Source organism: Cervus canadensis, chromosome 18 (genome assembly GCF_019320065.1).
Source record: "Cervus canadensis isolate Bull #8, Minnesota chromosome 18, ASM1932006v1, whole genome shotgun sequence".
Classification (NCBI taxonomy): domain Eukaryota; kingdom Metazoa; phylum Chordata; class Mammalia; order Artiodactyla; family Cervidae; genus Cervus; species Cervus canadensis.
The window spans coordinates 8,999,743-9,015,038 of NC_057403.1; the positions used below are offsets into that span (position 1 = coordinate 8,999,743).

At 39.7% G+C, this 15,296-nt stretch overlaps 1 protein-coding gene across 1 annotated transcript in view; it reads left to right on the plus strand.

Annotated features, from left to right (window-relative positions):
• Positions 1-3,523: 3,523 nt before the first annotated feature.
• LOC122420698 (zinc finger protein 845-like) overlaps positions 3,524-15,296 on the plus strand; it is a 38,707-nt gene continuing 26,934 nt past the window's right edge. The window contains exons 1-6 of the mRNA XM_043436096.1: positions 3,524-3,698; positions 5,226-5,287; positions 5,395-5,475; positions 7,658-7,784; positions 12,896-14,254; positions 14,577-14,668. Of these exons, the coding sequence (XP_043292031.1) occupies positions 5,461-5,475; positions 7,658-7,784; positions 12,896-14,254; positions 14,577-14,668 (1,593 nt within the window). The 5' untranslated portion in view covers positions 3,524-3,698; positions 5,226-5,287; positions 5,395-5,460. The remainder of the gene's footprint in view (positions 3,699-5,225; positions 5,288-5,394; positions 5,476-7,657; positions 7,785-12,895; positions 14,255-14,576; positions 14,669-15,296) is intronic.

Sequence of the window (15,296 nt, forward strand, 5' to 3'; positions counted from 1 at the left end):
CGTTTCCATAAAAATTAGACAAAATCTAAAAATTAAAAGGGTTTTGCCTCTTAGCATTCACCCTTCTTAGTCATACAAAAGTCATGTTGCTGCAAGAAACATGAAGACTAAGTGCTCATGGTCATAGAAGTAGAAAGGACAGAGGATCCATCCCCCACCACCCAGCACATTCTGGACTTCCTTTTAAGTGAGAATGATAAACCTCCTACTTTATTTAGTGAAGTCACTCAGTCGTGTCCGACTCTTTGTGACCCCATGGACTATAGCCTGCCAGGCTCCTCCGTCTATAGCATTTTCCAGGCAAGAATACTGGAATGGGTTGCCATTACCTTCTCCAGAGGATCTTCCCGACCCAGGGATTGAACCCGGGTCTCCTGCACTGCAGGCAGACTTTTTACCGTCTGAGCCACCAGGGAAGTCCCTAAAAAATTAATACTGGAGTGGGTAGCCTTTCCCTTCTCCAGGGGAACCTTCCCAACCCAGGCCTCCTGCATTGCAGGTGGATTCTTCACCAGCTAAGCCACCCAGGAAGCCCTGGTTTTATTTTTTGATAGGAGTATAATGGATAAATGGAGCCTTTCAGAACCAGAACTTAAAAAATTGTGGCTTGTGAAAGCTTCATGAAAACATACATTTATTGATGAGTTGGATGTCGACCACACGTTGCCTAAAAATCACAATGTGTGAAAAAAGTAAAGCAGGAGAATGTATGACAAATGTTCAGAAAAATAGGTTGAAATGTTACCAGAGTAAGGAATCAGCTGCTACAAATATTACATGTTTCGGATTTTGTTGTTGTGTTTTCGTTTGGTCATGCCTGAAGGGATCTTACTTCCCTGACCAGGGATCTGACCATCCAACCTATGCCCTCTGCGTTGAAAGTGTGGATTCTTATCTACTGGACTGCCCCAGCAGTCCCAGATATTATAGGTTTACTTGACGATTTGATATACTGACTTATGAGAACCTCCTTTGCAGTGATAGAGTACACTCATTTATTCTGTCACTCTAGAATGATTTCAACCATGGACCATCTATCAGGAAGCAAACTCAATGCACTTTCTTTATGTAGCTCATATTTTATATTGGTAGGTCGCAATAATTAATGCAATAAGATGGTGGGACTTCCCTGTGGTGGTCCAGTGGTTAAGACTCTGCACTTCCAATGCAGGGGACATAGCTTCCACACTTTGTCAGGGAACTAAGATTGCCACATGCCTCAGAGGGGTCAAAAATAAACATTAAAAATTGTCTCAGAAAAAGGTAAGATGGTGATTTGTACCATGAAAATGTATGGGTACAATGATGGAGTGAGAGTGTGTTGTAATTTAAACAATTTGTTTACGAAATGCTGATATGATAAGGAGATATTTGCACAAAATCATTAATTAACTGAAAGAGTCAAGAGTCAAAGGATGCCATGGCCTCTGAAACCCATGAAAGTAAACAAAACAAAACAAAACAATTCTTACCTGGGTAGTGCTTTAAATCATTTTATAATTCTGGACTCCAGAATTCAAGAGAATAAATCCGTGTTGTTTTCAAGCAGTTAGTTTGTGGTAATTTGTTACAACACCAATAGGAAATTTAATGAAATGGTGTATGTAGAAAATCAAAAGGATCTACAAAATATTCTAGGGAAGGTATGATTTTCAAGATGTCAGAACACAAAAACAATATACAAAATGCATTGAAATTTTGTTGTTGTTTAGTTGCTAATTTGCGTTCAGCTCTTTGGGACCCCATGGACTGTAGCCCCCCAGGCTCCTCTGTCCATGGGATTGTTGAGGCAAGAATACTGGATTGGGTTGTCATTTCTTTTTCCAGGGGATTTTTCCCACCAGGGATCAAACCCAAGTCTCTTACACTTACTGCATTATTAGGCATATTCTTTACCACTAGTGCCACCTGGGAAGCCCCCAAATGCTAATATCTCTATGTAAACATCATGTCAATTGATTGCCATTTTTTCTATGGATGAAACCTTCATGGATGAAACCTTCCACCTATAGGGAATGTGGGAAAACCTACTCTGTAAGTACATGTTTAATGACACATTGCCATCAAAATATTGAGGGTAGATATGAAGTTATCAGATGGTTGATAATCTACTTTTGCTTTCTTTAGGGTTTTTATTAAAGAGATCATACCTCCCCACTAAATGCCATCAGAAATACAGCAAAGTTAATATTCTTTAGATTAAATAAATCCCAATGTCTTCTGAATACTGTATATTTTACAGGCTCTGTTAACCAGATCTGATAGAACCCTCAGCAATAGAACACAAAGATGTAAAATACATTAGAGCTTAAGAAGAAAAGATAAATATTAATTACTCTGAGTGAATATATAATGAACTTGATATTGCATTATATTTACTTATGATTGACTTAATTATATTATGATGTAAACAAGCTTTTCTCAAAAGTATTTGAAGATAATTCAGTGTAAGTGTGGAACAGAATAATTATTTTACCAAATAAAGCAGTTCTCATCAAAAGAAAAAAAATTCTCTTATTTCCATTTCTCTTTTTATCTTATCTATCTTAAATGATGGATGCTAGTTAAACATATTGTGGTAATCATTTCACAATATAGGGAAATCAGACGATTTTGCTGTATACCTTAAACTTATACAATCATGTATGTAATTGCATGAAGAGCTGTTTATATAGCTCTTATATGTCACTGTGGAGTTGGTTTTAAAGAGGCAAATAACTAAAAAAATTAGCAAAAAGAGAAACAATAAAATTTATAACAATTTTTTAAAACATATTGCTCTTTTTAAAGCCCTGGTTAATAATCTAAATTATCACTTCTCTTGGTTCTCCAGTATCAGATCCCAGATCTTGTCCTTGTCTCTGGAACTGAACAGAGTATTTAATTTGGCCTCTGCAGTGAAAGAGAGATAGAAGTAGAGAAGCTATTCTGCACTATGAAATAGACCATACAACGTAGGGAGAGTTTTGTATTTCTCATTCTAGTGTGTAATACAGAGACAAGTTCAGTTCTTGTTTCCTTAAACTGCTGAAATTAATTCTAATTGCACAAAATGTTCCTGCATCCAGCTACTGTCCTATGTCAACTACTCTGGGAGACCCACATTTCCAGAATCCTGAATTGTCTTTAGGCCTCACTGGCAGAGCAGGAGAGCAGCCTGCTGGCAAAAACAATTCCTTTTACTTAAACCGTTTTCAACTTGTTTAAAGGGAACAAGTTGAAAGTTATGTTACTTTCGGACATAACTGGCCCACAGAAATGCAAACTTTACCTTAAAGTTGTTTCTCTCTGCAACTTCAAATAAGCCGGTCAAGGACAGGAAGGGACCTTGAGACCCACCCCCTTTTTCACCACCCCCTTTTCCGCCCTCGGGTGGCTCAGGCTCAAACCTGGGCTCCCCGCCCACCGCCCTGTCTCTAGCGCTCAGCCCAAGCCCCGCCTCTTCGCCTCGCGCACGCGCAGTTGTCTGCAGACCCGGAAACGGAATGCTTGGGACGAAGGTCAGTCTGCAGAGCGTAAGTTTCTCTTCTCTAGCTTAAATCTTCTGTGCTTTGCGGTGCTTTGACTCCATCTTCAGGGTCTTGGAGTCACTGCGGTCTTTAAATTCCCTCTCACGCACCCACTCGCCATGTAAACCGAGACGTCAGTGTTAAAAGAGTTCGCAGACCGTTTCCCTTTGGGTTTTCGATGTTTCTGGGGTCAGTATCGAAGGCCTTGGCTTTTCTGCCTTCGGTCCACGTAGACACTGCTTTTCGCCACATTTTCCTGCTTAAAACCCTTTACTATCTCTGCCTTCCGCCTCATGTCAAGTCTTCGTCTGCGAGGTGGATTCTCGCCCCCCAGCCTCGCCCTCTGCCCCTGGAGGCCGCGCCGGCCGCCCCGCTGCCGGAGAGGCCGAGTCCTTCTCCCGTGCTGGGATTCTGAAGAGCCCACCCGGTTCCTGAGACCCCCTCGCTCGCAGCCCCTCAGTCCTCGCGTCTCCTCAGACCCGTCCTTCTGCCCCGCAGGGCCCCCTCTCCTGGTCAGCCCTAACCCAGGGTAGAGGTGGTGACGTGGGCCATCTCTGTGACGCCCAGTGTTGTTTGGTCCAGAGATCCAAACGGTCTTTTTCAGTCCGCGGGCGTCTTATTCAGTCGCCATCCTCGTAAATACAGGGGCGAGGAGAAGCAGACAGAGAGAGCGACTGAGACAGAAAAATTGAGAAGGATGAAGAATGAGGGAAAACCGGTGGGAACAGACAGGGACTTGTCAATAGTAAAGTGAAAGTGGTTACGCCTTGAAGGTAGAAAGTGAATAAAATAGAGAAGTAAGTTAAAAATGCCAGATCTCCAGGGATTGGATAGCTGACATAGGGAGAGGGGCTCTGGATCTACTGGTAGAAGGGTGGCAACAATGATGAGGCCCTTCACACAGAGTCCGGGAGAGGATAAAAGGTGGAAACATAGCCTTCAGAGCATCATGGTGATTGGGAGAGAAGGAGAAGAAAAATATTGACTGCAAGAGCGAAGGGAGAGAGAGCAGGAAGGAAGCATCACCACCTGGGGTGCCCGAGAGTGGGGAGGAAGGGAGTGTAACAGAGAAGGAGTGTAACTGAAGGGCACAGAGGAAGCAGAGAAAGGGGCAGAAATATATAAAAGATGTAGGGCAGTCAGAAAAGTTAGAGAGAAGGAGCATCAAGAGAGGGAATGATTTGCAGAGTGGAGTGAGACAGGTGTGAGAACATAGGAGGGCAGGAACAGCAGGAAAGTAGAAGGGAACAAAAAGAGAAAGATATAGAAATAGGGAGACAGGATAATAATATGTGGAAACACATAGTGTAGGTAGACACGATTGTCACACTAAGTGAAGTAAATCAGACAGACACACATGATATCACTTATATGTGGAATCTAAAAAAAATGGTACAAATGAACTTATTTACAAAGCAGAACTAGGTTCACAGATACTGAAAACAAGCTTGTGGTTCCCAAACATGGAAGGAGGAGGAGGGATAAATTAGAAGTTTGGGATGAACAGATACACACTACTATATATAGAATAATTAAACAAGACCTACTGTATAGTGCAGGGAACTGTATTTAATATCTTATAATAACCTCTAGTGGAAAATAATCTGAAAAAATATATATTTGGTGAAAAAAAGGATACCCTACACTATTTGATCTTCAAAGCTCTATCAAGCACTGAAAAAAAGTATAGGAACTGACTTATTGATCTTTCTGTAGGAGTTGACTGTTTTGAGTCCTTCCTGAGACAGTGTGCAGCAGAGGACTGTCTGTTCCACATGGTGAGGTCTTCCTGTGTGTGTGTGTGGAGTGGGGGGGGTAGGGGGGCGGGCACAGGATGGGGGTGTGTTGATTTTAAGCATTAAACTGCCTATTTTCATCTTTCAAGACTGACTTCTAAAGACTCAGTTAGACTGAGGAAGAAGCCTGGAAGAGCAAAGAAAAGGAGTCAGGAATGGCTATTTCTCAGGTAAGGTCATATTCTCAGTTGATTCCCAGTCTGTCTACCTTCTATTCTGTGGTCCTGGCACCACTGAAAATGCATTTTGCATATATGCAAAATCAATTCAGAGCATTCTTTTCTCTTGCACTGCTTTATGTATCTGTGTTTATGCCAGTACCACACCATCTTGACTACTTTTTAATATGTTTTGAAATCTATAAAGGTTCCTTCCTTTCTTCTTCTTTGGCAATTTGGGACTCTTGGAGATTCCCTATGAGTTTTAGTGTGATAAATTACATTCCTGCCAAAATTGCCATGCAACTTTTGATGGGGATTAGATTGAATCTGTAAAACACTTTGGGTAATAAGTTCATTTTAAGAATATTTAGTCTTTCAATCCAAGAGTATAGGATGTTGGTTTATTTGTATCTCTTTATATATCTTTCAAGGTTAATAGTTTTCAGTATTCAAGTTTTTCACCTCTTTCTTGGATTTATTATGAAGTGTTGTATCCTTATGGTGCTTTAGAAATAGGATTCTTTTTTAATTTTCTTTTGACGTTGTTCATTGTGTATCTGCTTCCCTGGTACTGCAGTTGGTAAAGGATCTTCCTGCAATGCGGGAGACCTGGGTTTTATCCTTGAATTGGGGCGATCCCCTGGAGAAGGAAATGGCAACCCACTCCAGTATTCTTGCCTGGGAAATCTCATGGACAGAGGAACCTGGTGGGCTATAGTCCATGGGATCATAAGACTCAGACAAAACTGAGGGACCGAGCACACAGGCAACTAAACCACCACCATTATGTATAGAAATTTACCTGATTTTTGCACATGGACTTTTGTATCCTGCAACTTTCCTAGAGTTATTTTTTGATGTAGCAGTTTCCTTGTGGAATCTTTACTATTTTTACATATAAAAGTTGTCATCTATGAAAAAAGATAATTTTACTTTTTCCAATTTGGATAAGTTTGATTTCTTTTTCTTGTCTAATTTCTCTGATGAGGGCTTTCTGTACTTTGGTGGACAGTAGTGCAGAAGTATGTATCCTTGCCTTCTTCCTGATCTGAGAAGGAAAGCTTTCTAGTTCAATGTTTATATGTATATTTTTTTTCTTCTTAACTTTGACCAAGCCGAGCCACTTGTGGGATCTTAGTTTCTCTATGAGAGATTGAACCCGGGGCTACGGCAGTGAAATCACTGAATCCTAACCACTGGACCATCAGGGACCTCCTGTGTTTTCAATTGTGTGTTTACATATGTGTGTGAGTGCATGGAAGTACACGTCCATGGTTTTGATAAAAACATACTTCAAACCTATCTTTACACTTGAAATTATATCTTAAATATAATCCTTGACCTCAAAAAATTTTTTTGCAGTGTCATGTTAATGGTTTAAATAGCAATAAGATTACTAACATCTTATGTATGTTTGTGTGTGAGCCCACATATATGATGATCTTTAATGCTCTTCTATGTTGTTCATCTTCAGCTTCTTTCAGATTTTCTCAGAGAACCCTCTGTCAGTGTGCCTTTAATACTCTTTCTGTTTTTCAACTGTTTGATTCTTTAGCTTCAATTCCAGAGGCCAGCCCTCTGAGTTCTAATATTACTGTTTAGTTTCATGACCTGAGTCAAGTGTCTCCAAGTGTGTCGGACGCAGTATTCTCTGCTTTAAGATGGGAAGAGATCATCTCTAATGAGTTGTTATGTTTATAGCAATTTCATACATGTAAAGAATTGATTTAGAATGGGATTTGGCCTATAGTAAGTGTTCCAACACTTCGAGTCATTGCTCTTATAATCGTCGTAATTGCAGATTTTGACCTTTCTGTAAAGCCACTGTGGACTTTGTCATCTCTGAAGATCCCATTGGTGCTGTAGCTCATCTAGATATTGACTATCATATGGTGTATAAAACATAATAGGTAACATTTCTGCATAGACCACCTGTTATTGAATTTTATTTCTATGTTGTGAGTTGTCCAGAAAAAGTGAAAAACCTACATTGTATGGAGGATATCATAATCTCTATGAAAAGGGATAAGAAATTAAAATTACAGATGCATGATTTGCTCCAGATACCTTTACCTGGATCTGTCAGAATACATACTTCAATTGAATGGATCCTTCCTCCTCTCTCCTCTTCTCATTTTGTGCAAAAATAAGAACTCTCTTCATGGCCCTTTGATGAGATGTTTTGTTTCAGGAACAGTTGACCTTCAAGGATGTTGCTGTAGAATTCTCTCAGGAGGAGTGGGAATGCCTGGACCCTGCTCAGAGGGCCTTTTACATGGACGTGATGGTGGAGACCCTCAGGAACCTAATCTCTGTGGGTGAGGATAACTTCGCTTCAGAAATTGGAATCTGTCCTTGGGTATCATTGCATTTCCCTTCTGTGCCCCTTGGGAGCCCCTGTTTTGCTTGACTGATCTGAAATCCCTGTTGATTCAGACAAGAAAAGCTTCATGCTGTGGTATCACGAGTCTAAGCTTAGCTTTTCTGCAAATGATTAATCCATTTCATGATACCTCAGGCATTGTTCCAGAGCATAAGTATTTATAAGGCTGAGGGCAAACTTTTAAAATATCAAATTCTCTTTTTTTCTGCCCCTATGCTTTTTGCTCTACTGCTTCTTGGAAGAGAGCTCATTATCTGAATATTACACTGTTTCCTCTGCATTCACTAGGAGGCAAGTGGTGGACCAACTTGTAATAGAGTTCTTCAAACCCACGTTCAGTGTCCTCACTCCTCACCTGAACAAAGAGCTGGGATGCTAGAAAAGCCCCAGCTCTTCATGTTTCATTCTTTTGAGAAGCAGAAATTTCTATTTCTGATCGGAATATTATTTCCATCTTGGAACAAGAGGAACCCCCTAGCCTGTGAAGAGTGACGTGAAAAGAGCAACCCACCAAGAGGATAGGAATGTATCAAAAGTCTGAGCACAGGTCAGATCTCAGAAGGGCAGAGAGGAAGTGGCAGTATTACTGGTCTTTGGGTAACTCTACCCATGTGGGAGAGTTCAGAAAACAGAAGTTTATTTATTGTGAATGCTGAGAGCACATTTTTCTTGCTCCTGGGTCATCATTCTGTTCTTCAACATGTAGAATGTATTCTTTCACCCTCTGGTGGAGCCCCACCAGAAGCAAAAGCAAAGTCTTCATCATGATCTACACTCTGCCATCTGGTCCCTGTGAACTAGTTGTTGGTTGACTTTGAGCACCTCGAAGACGGTTGCTTTATAAGGGTCTTTTACCCCTTTCACTTCTCTCCCGGGACTTGATTTCATTGGATGCTCAGTTTTCAGTCTATATAAATAAGAGTTGATGCTTCCAGACTCACTCCCTGGGCTTTTCTCTCTTTCATCCCCATTTGTGTTCTTAAAAGATCTAATCAGAAGATGGAAAGGCATTGGCTGCTTTCTGATTCCATGTGGCACCTTCATGGAGCTGTTGTCTCAAACTCTCTCCCTTTGTTTAGATTTTGCAGCCATTTCTTCTGTTCTGATTTTTGCACACACTTCAGGGGTATGTGAAACTGGGAGGCAGATTGGGTCTTGTGTAATTTTTACATGGCAAAACTACAAAGACAATGGATAAAGAGATCCTCTTTTTTAATTTCCTAGTTCCTCATGGGGGAAATATGTGTATCTTTCAGGCTCTTGGTTTGGCATCTTGGGTTGACTGCATGGTTTCATCTCTTCACCAAATCTTGTATTTTTTCCACTCTTTCATCGCTCTCCTATGGCTCTACCTAATCAGTATACTCTCCTGATTCCATATTCTTCTACGTTTGCATGATTTTACCTTTTGAAACTTGAGGGATTTTGTGTCTGTGTGATTAAATAAACTTAATAAATAAATTAATTAACTTATTTTATTGGCTTTCATAGGCTCTGAGAGAAATATAAAAATAACTAGCACATTCTTGTCTTCAAGTAGAAAAGTTTTAATCTTGACTGTGAAACTTGCTTTTGAAATATAGTCCTAGAGTTTATAATTTTATCCACTTTCCTTACTGTGATAACCCACTTGTAGTGGACAGCTCTGGATGGACTCTTTGTGGGGTGGATTTGCTAACAGAAAGTTTTTGATGGAGAATGCTTTTCCTTATGAGTTATGATATTTTCCTGCTATGTACTGAGTCACCACTTGAAGCTACTTAGTAGCTTGGTCAGCATGTTGTAGGATAAAAGAAAGTATCATGAGAGCCTCACTTTCTCTGTTGTTTTTTTTTCTTTTCCTGGCTTTGAGGACTGTCAGAAAAGCCTGCCTCAAGGGCACGGTGTCAGTCTTGTTTCCAGATACCAATGACCATCTCCTGTGAGCCAGAGGAGATGATGTAGGAGTTTATCCCAGGAAAACTTTATTCACGTTCTCCTCTTCCTGATGTTGGACCCCTGGACTGGAGGGTCTGATGTGGGGCTTCTGTGGGAGAAACTGTTTGATAATTATTCTCCAGTTTGTCTGTCACCCACACAAAGTATGATATTCGACTGTATCATGGATCCGCCCCATCCCTCCTGTCTTGTTGGGGTTCTTTCTTTATGGCTTTAGTTGTAGCAGATATTTTCTGGTAGATTTTAGTCTTTGTCAGTGATGGTTGTTCTGCAGATTATTGTGATTTTGGTGCTTGGGAAAGAAAGTGTGATGATTGTGCTCGTGAGAGGAAGTGAGCATAGGACACGTCTGCTCCGCCATCTTGGCTGCTCTCTGGTACAGTTATATTCACCTAGATATACAATCACTAGCTATGCTCCCACATATGCATATACCTTGTATATATGCCATTTCTCATTGCTGACCTTTCTTCACATGGTACTTCTATGTGGATGGGAAGACTGTCATTTGCTCACATATTTAAATCATTATTTTCATCCCAGTTTCCCTAGCACTCCTTTGCTCATCACTCCACCTTCCACATCACTCGGTGTAAAAATGGTCCCTCTTTTCCTGTTGTACAACTTTCTCATGACACGACCAAAATCACTATGTCCAGTTGTGAAGACTTAGAAAAACCATTTTCAGGAAGGGTGGCTAAATAACATTATTAGTTACAATGGCTGACTTCTTTTGTGTCTCCCTTGGAATATTCTTTTTAAACTCCTGATATTTGCTTTAATATTTTGTAATCTGTACAGCTGGGGTGAGCAGTCATGCTTTAGAATATGTTATTATTTGGAAGTTCCAGTTCAAATCCTGTGTCTCTCAGTACTTTCTGTATCAATTGTGGTCATGCATAGAAATCTGTGAGTCAAACCTGTGATTTGAAAACTTGTGTTGATTTACCTCATGCCTTTTAAACCTTTAAAAACAAGCCTTTTGAAACAAATTAGTGCTCTTTGATGGCTTACACTCTTGCATGTTTTATAATCATGATTGAAAAGTTGCTTTTTTTTTTTTTTTTTATTAGTTGGAGGCTAATTACTTCACAACATTTCAGTGGGTTTTGTCATACATTGATATGAATCAGCCATTGATTTACACGTATTCCCCATCCGGATCCCCCCTCCCACCTCCCTCTCCACCCGATTCCTCTGGGTCTTCCCAGTGCACCAGGCCCGAGCACTTGAAAAGTTGCTTTTTTTTAAAAAAAAATTATTTATGTATTTACTTTTGGCTGTGCTGGATGTTCATTGCTTCGTGTGCTTTTTCTCTAGTTGTGGAGGGCAGGGGCCACTCTCTAGCTGCTGTGTGTGGCCTTCTCATGTTGTGGCTTCTCCTGTTGTGGCGCAGGGCTCTAGGGCGTGCAAGCTTCGGTAGTTGCAGCTTCCAGGCTCTAGAACACAGGTTCAATAGATGTGGCACATGGACAAGTTGCTTTGAGGAGTGTGGGATCTTTGGATCAGGGGTGAAACCCACATCTGCATTGGCAGGCGGATTGTTCACCACTCAGCCATCAGGGAAGCCTGAAAAGTTACTTTTTATAAATAGTTACTATTTATAAAAAGTAAGTTTTCAGGTTATATTAATATTCTGTCATGTTTATTATAATACCATTTTTCATCACATCTTGTATGCTTTTCATCTCCAGTTTGTTCTAATCAACATTGTGTCTGACCCTATTTGATAAATTTACAAATTGCTGTTTATTACATACCTTTTTAGAGCCAATGAACTGGAGAATTTTAAGTGTTCTGTGAAGGCTGGGAATGACTTTATTTATTTGCTGTTAGGTTACATAACTCTAGAATATTTTATTGGTTAATTCTTAATTGTAGTTAATATATGATGGTTTTTCAACTTTTATTATAGAGTACAACTGACATGTACCATTTGTTAATGTTGTAAAATGCATATTCTTTATGGATACATAGCTCTACAGCAGATATTCAGAAAAATTTTTTGTGAAAAATTGTGTTAACAAATTCTTCCATTTTTGTAGTGGTTTTTGCCATACATTGACATGAATCAGCCATGGATTTACATGTATTCCCCATCCCGATCCCCCCTCCCACCTCCCTCTCCACCCGATCCTGGGTCTTCCCAGTGCACCAGCCCCGAGCACTTGTCTCATGCATCCAACCTGGGCTGGTGATCTGTTTCACCCTTGATAATATACATGTTTCAATGCTGTTCTCTCAAAACATCCCACCCTCACCTTCAGCCTCCAACTAATTAAAATAAATGGAAAAAAAAATTCTTCCATTTTTATATGCTGTGTTTTGTAATTCCACACGACCAGTTATTTATTCATTAGATAAGTTTGTTTTGGATTATGTACATTACAGTGGATTGTGTGGTCTTTAGCATTTATTTGTATGCCATAGAATACAGAATATATGTACAGTATAATATTTTTTTGTCTCCTTATTAGCGAGACCATTGGTCTCCAAATATACCAAAGCATAATTGGTGTCAAAGCTTTGGTGTCATAGTGACAAAATATTCTTTCTTTGAGAGTTAAGCTACATTTGTCTAGTGTGAATGTTTTTGTCACGGGGTGTTAGAAGTCAGCTGTTGTTGTTGTTATTGTTCCGTCTCTAAGTTGTACCCTGACTCTTTGCAACCCTATGAACTGCAGCATGCCAGGCCTTCCTGTCCCTCACTATCTCTTGGAGTTTGCCCAAGTTCATGTCCATTGAATCGGTGATGATATCCAACCATCTCACACTCTCACCTTACATATAATCACTCTTTCTTTAGTAAAGAGTCCTATTCCTTTAGCGTTCCTAAAATTTTTAAGGTCATGATGTGGAAGTTTCATAACCTTATTGGGCATAAATAGTACTTTTGGTTTGTTTTATTTTATTTTGACCATGCTGTGCGACATCTTAGTTCCCTGGCTGGGGATTGAACCCATCCCCCTTGCAGTGGGAGCACAGAGCCCTAACCACTGGACTGCCAGACAGTTCCCTACTTTTGGTTTAATGTCATATATTCAACATTACACTTTTATTCATGAGTTGTAATGAGTAATACACTTTATGGTTCTTTGTATCTTGTAGATATCTCTCATATACATGTGGTCAAGAAATTACAACCAACAGCAAGCAGTGATACAGGAGATGCATTCCAAACAGTGACTTTGGAAAGACAAAAAAGCCCTGAAATGAAATATTTTTGCTTCACGGAAATCCAGGAAGATGACTTTGGGTGTCAGTGGAAGAATGATGAAAGAAATTACAGAGGGATGCCTGTAATGTATAAGGAAAATGTAACTCACAGAAGAGATCGACAAGGTAGGTGGGATGCAGGAAAGAAGCCTATTAAAAATAGACTTGTGTTAAACTTTCAGGATGAACTGCATATATTTAAGAAAAATATTTACAAATGTCATGAATGTGGTAAATGCTTCAATTATGGCTCCTCCCTTAGTAGACACCTTCTAATCCATACAGGAGAGAAGTTATATAAATGTGGTATGTGTGGCAATGTTTTTCGTCTAAAGTCACACCTTGTAAGTCATTGGACAACTCACACTCGTGCGAAAATTTACAAATGTGATGAGTGTGGTAAAACCTTTAATCACGGCTCCTCCCTCCGTAGACATCAGATAAGGCATACAGGAGAGAAAGTGTATAAATGTGATGTATGTAGCAAAGTCTGTAGTCAAAATTCCTCTCTTAAACGTCATCAAAGAATTCATACCGGAGAGAGACCTTACCGATGCAATGAGTGTGGCAAAACCTTTAATCGTGGCTCTCACCTCTCCACACATGAGGTAATCCATACAGGCATGAAATTATGTAAGTGTGATGTATGTGGCAAAGTCTTTAGTCAGAATTCATGCCTTAGAATTCATCGGAGAATTCACAATGGAGAGAAACCTTACAAATGTAATGAGTGTGGTAAGGTCTTCCGTCAAAATTCACATCTTGGAAGACATCAGAGAATTCATACTGGGGAGAAACCTTACAAATGTGATGAGTGTGGCAAGGTCTTTAATCAGTATTCAAATCTTGCAAGCCATCAAAGAATTCATACTGGAGAGAAACCTTATAACTGTAATGTGTGTGGCAAGGTCTTCAGTCAAAATTCAAATCTTGTAAGTCATCAGAGAATTCATACTGGTGAAAAACCTTACAAATGTAATGAGTGTGGCAAATTTTTTAATCAAAGAGCATACCTTACAAAGCATCAGAGAGTTCATATTGAAGAAAAGTCTTACAAATGTAATGAGTGTGGGAAGGTCTTCAGTCGAAATTCAAATCTTGAAAGTCATCAGAGAATTCATACTGGAGAGAAACCTTTCAAATGTAATGAGTGTGGCAGGTTGTTTTCTCAAAAGCCAAACCTTGGAAAGCATCAGAGAATTCACACGGGGGAGAAACCTTACAAATGTCATGAGTGTGGGGAGGTCTTTAGTCGAAATTCACTTTTTGCAGTTCATCAGAGAATACATAACATAGAGAATTTCAGCTGTAATGAACTTGAAATGCCTTTACTGAGTTCTCAACCTTCACTAAGTATTAGATAATTTATACATGAAAGAAACTATGTGTGTGTGACATATGTGGGAAGTCTTCATTCAAAACTTACAGGGTACAGTTCACTGGGGATTTCATAGTAGGGAGCAGCTAAGCAGATGTCATGAATATGCCAAAGATTTTGTGCCTGCAAGCCTCATTTTCTGTCAGATAATCTATAGGGGAGAGAAACCTTACAAATGTACTAAGTATCTCAAAGCCTTCAGTCCAAGTTCATACCTTGAGATCTGCCAGATACTTTATACTGGAGAGAAACCTTTCAAATATAATGAGTGTGGCAAATCCTTCAGTGTCAAGCCCAAGTTACCATCAGGTGACCCACCCTGGTGAGAAACTTTAATAATACAGTGATACGACAAGGCTTTTAGAAGGTAGCCACATCTTAGGCTTCATTAGAAAATTCATTCCGGATAGAAACCAGATAAATGTATTTTATTGTGGTCAGGCCTTAAGAGGAGGAATTTATTAATTAACTCATTAATTAATTTGTTAACTCATTCTCACAAATCTCATTTGTGAGATTATTGAGTTAATTAATTAACTCATTAATTAATTTATTAATTAACTCATTCTCACAAATAATCTCATTTGTGAGATTATTTCATGGATGTGAAATAATAATCTTACTGCTCAGGTAGGACAGTTTTTATTTTTGAGTGACAGACCACCTGGAGAACAGGGACTGAAAGTAGTAGGAGGTTTATCATTCTCATCTAACAGGAAGTCCAGAGGCCGCCACGTGGGGTGTGATGGGGTCCTCTGCCTCTTTAACCTCCATGAGTACTTAATCCTCACCTTATAGTAACATGACTGCTCTATGACTGAGGAGGCTGAAGGTTGAGGGCAAAAACCCTTCTCACTTTAAGGTTTTTGTGTATTCTCCCTGGTATTTTCTGGGTCACGTGCTTGTGACATGTCT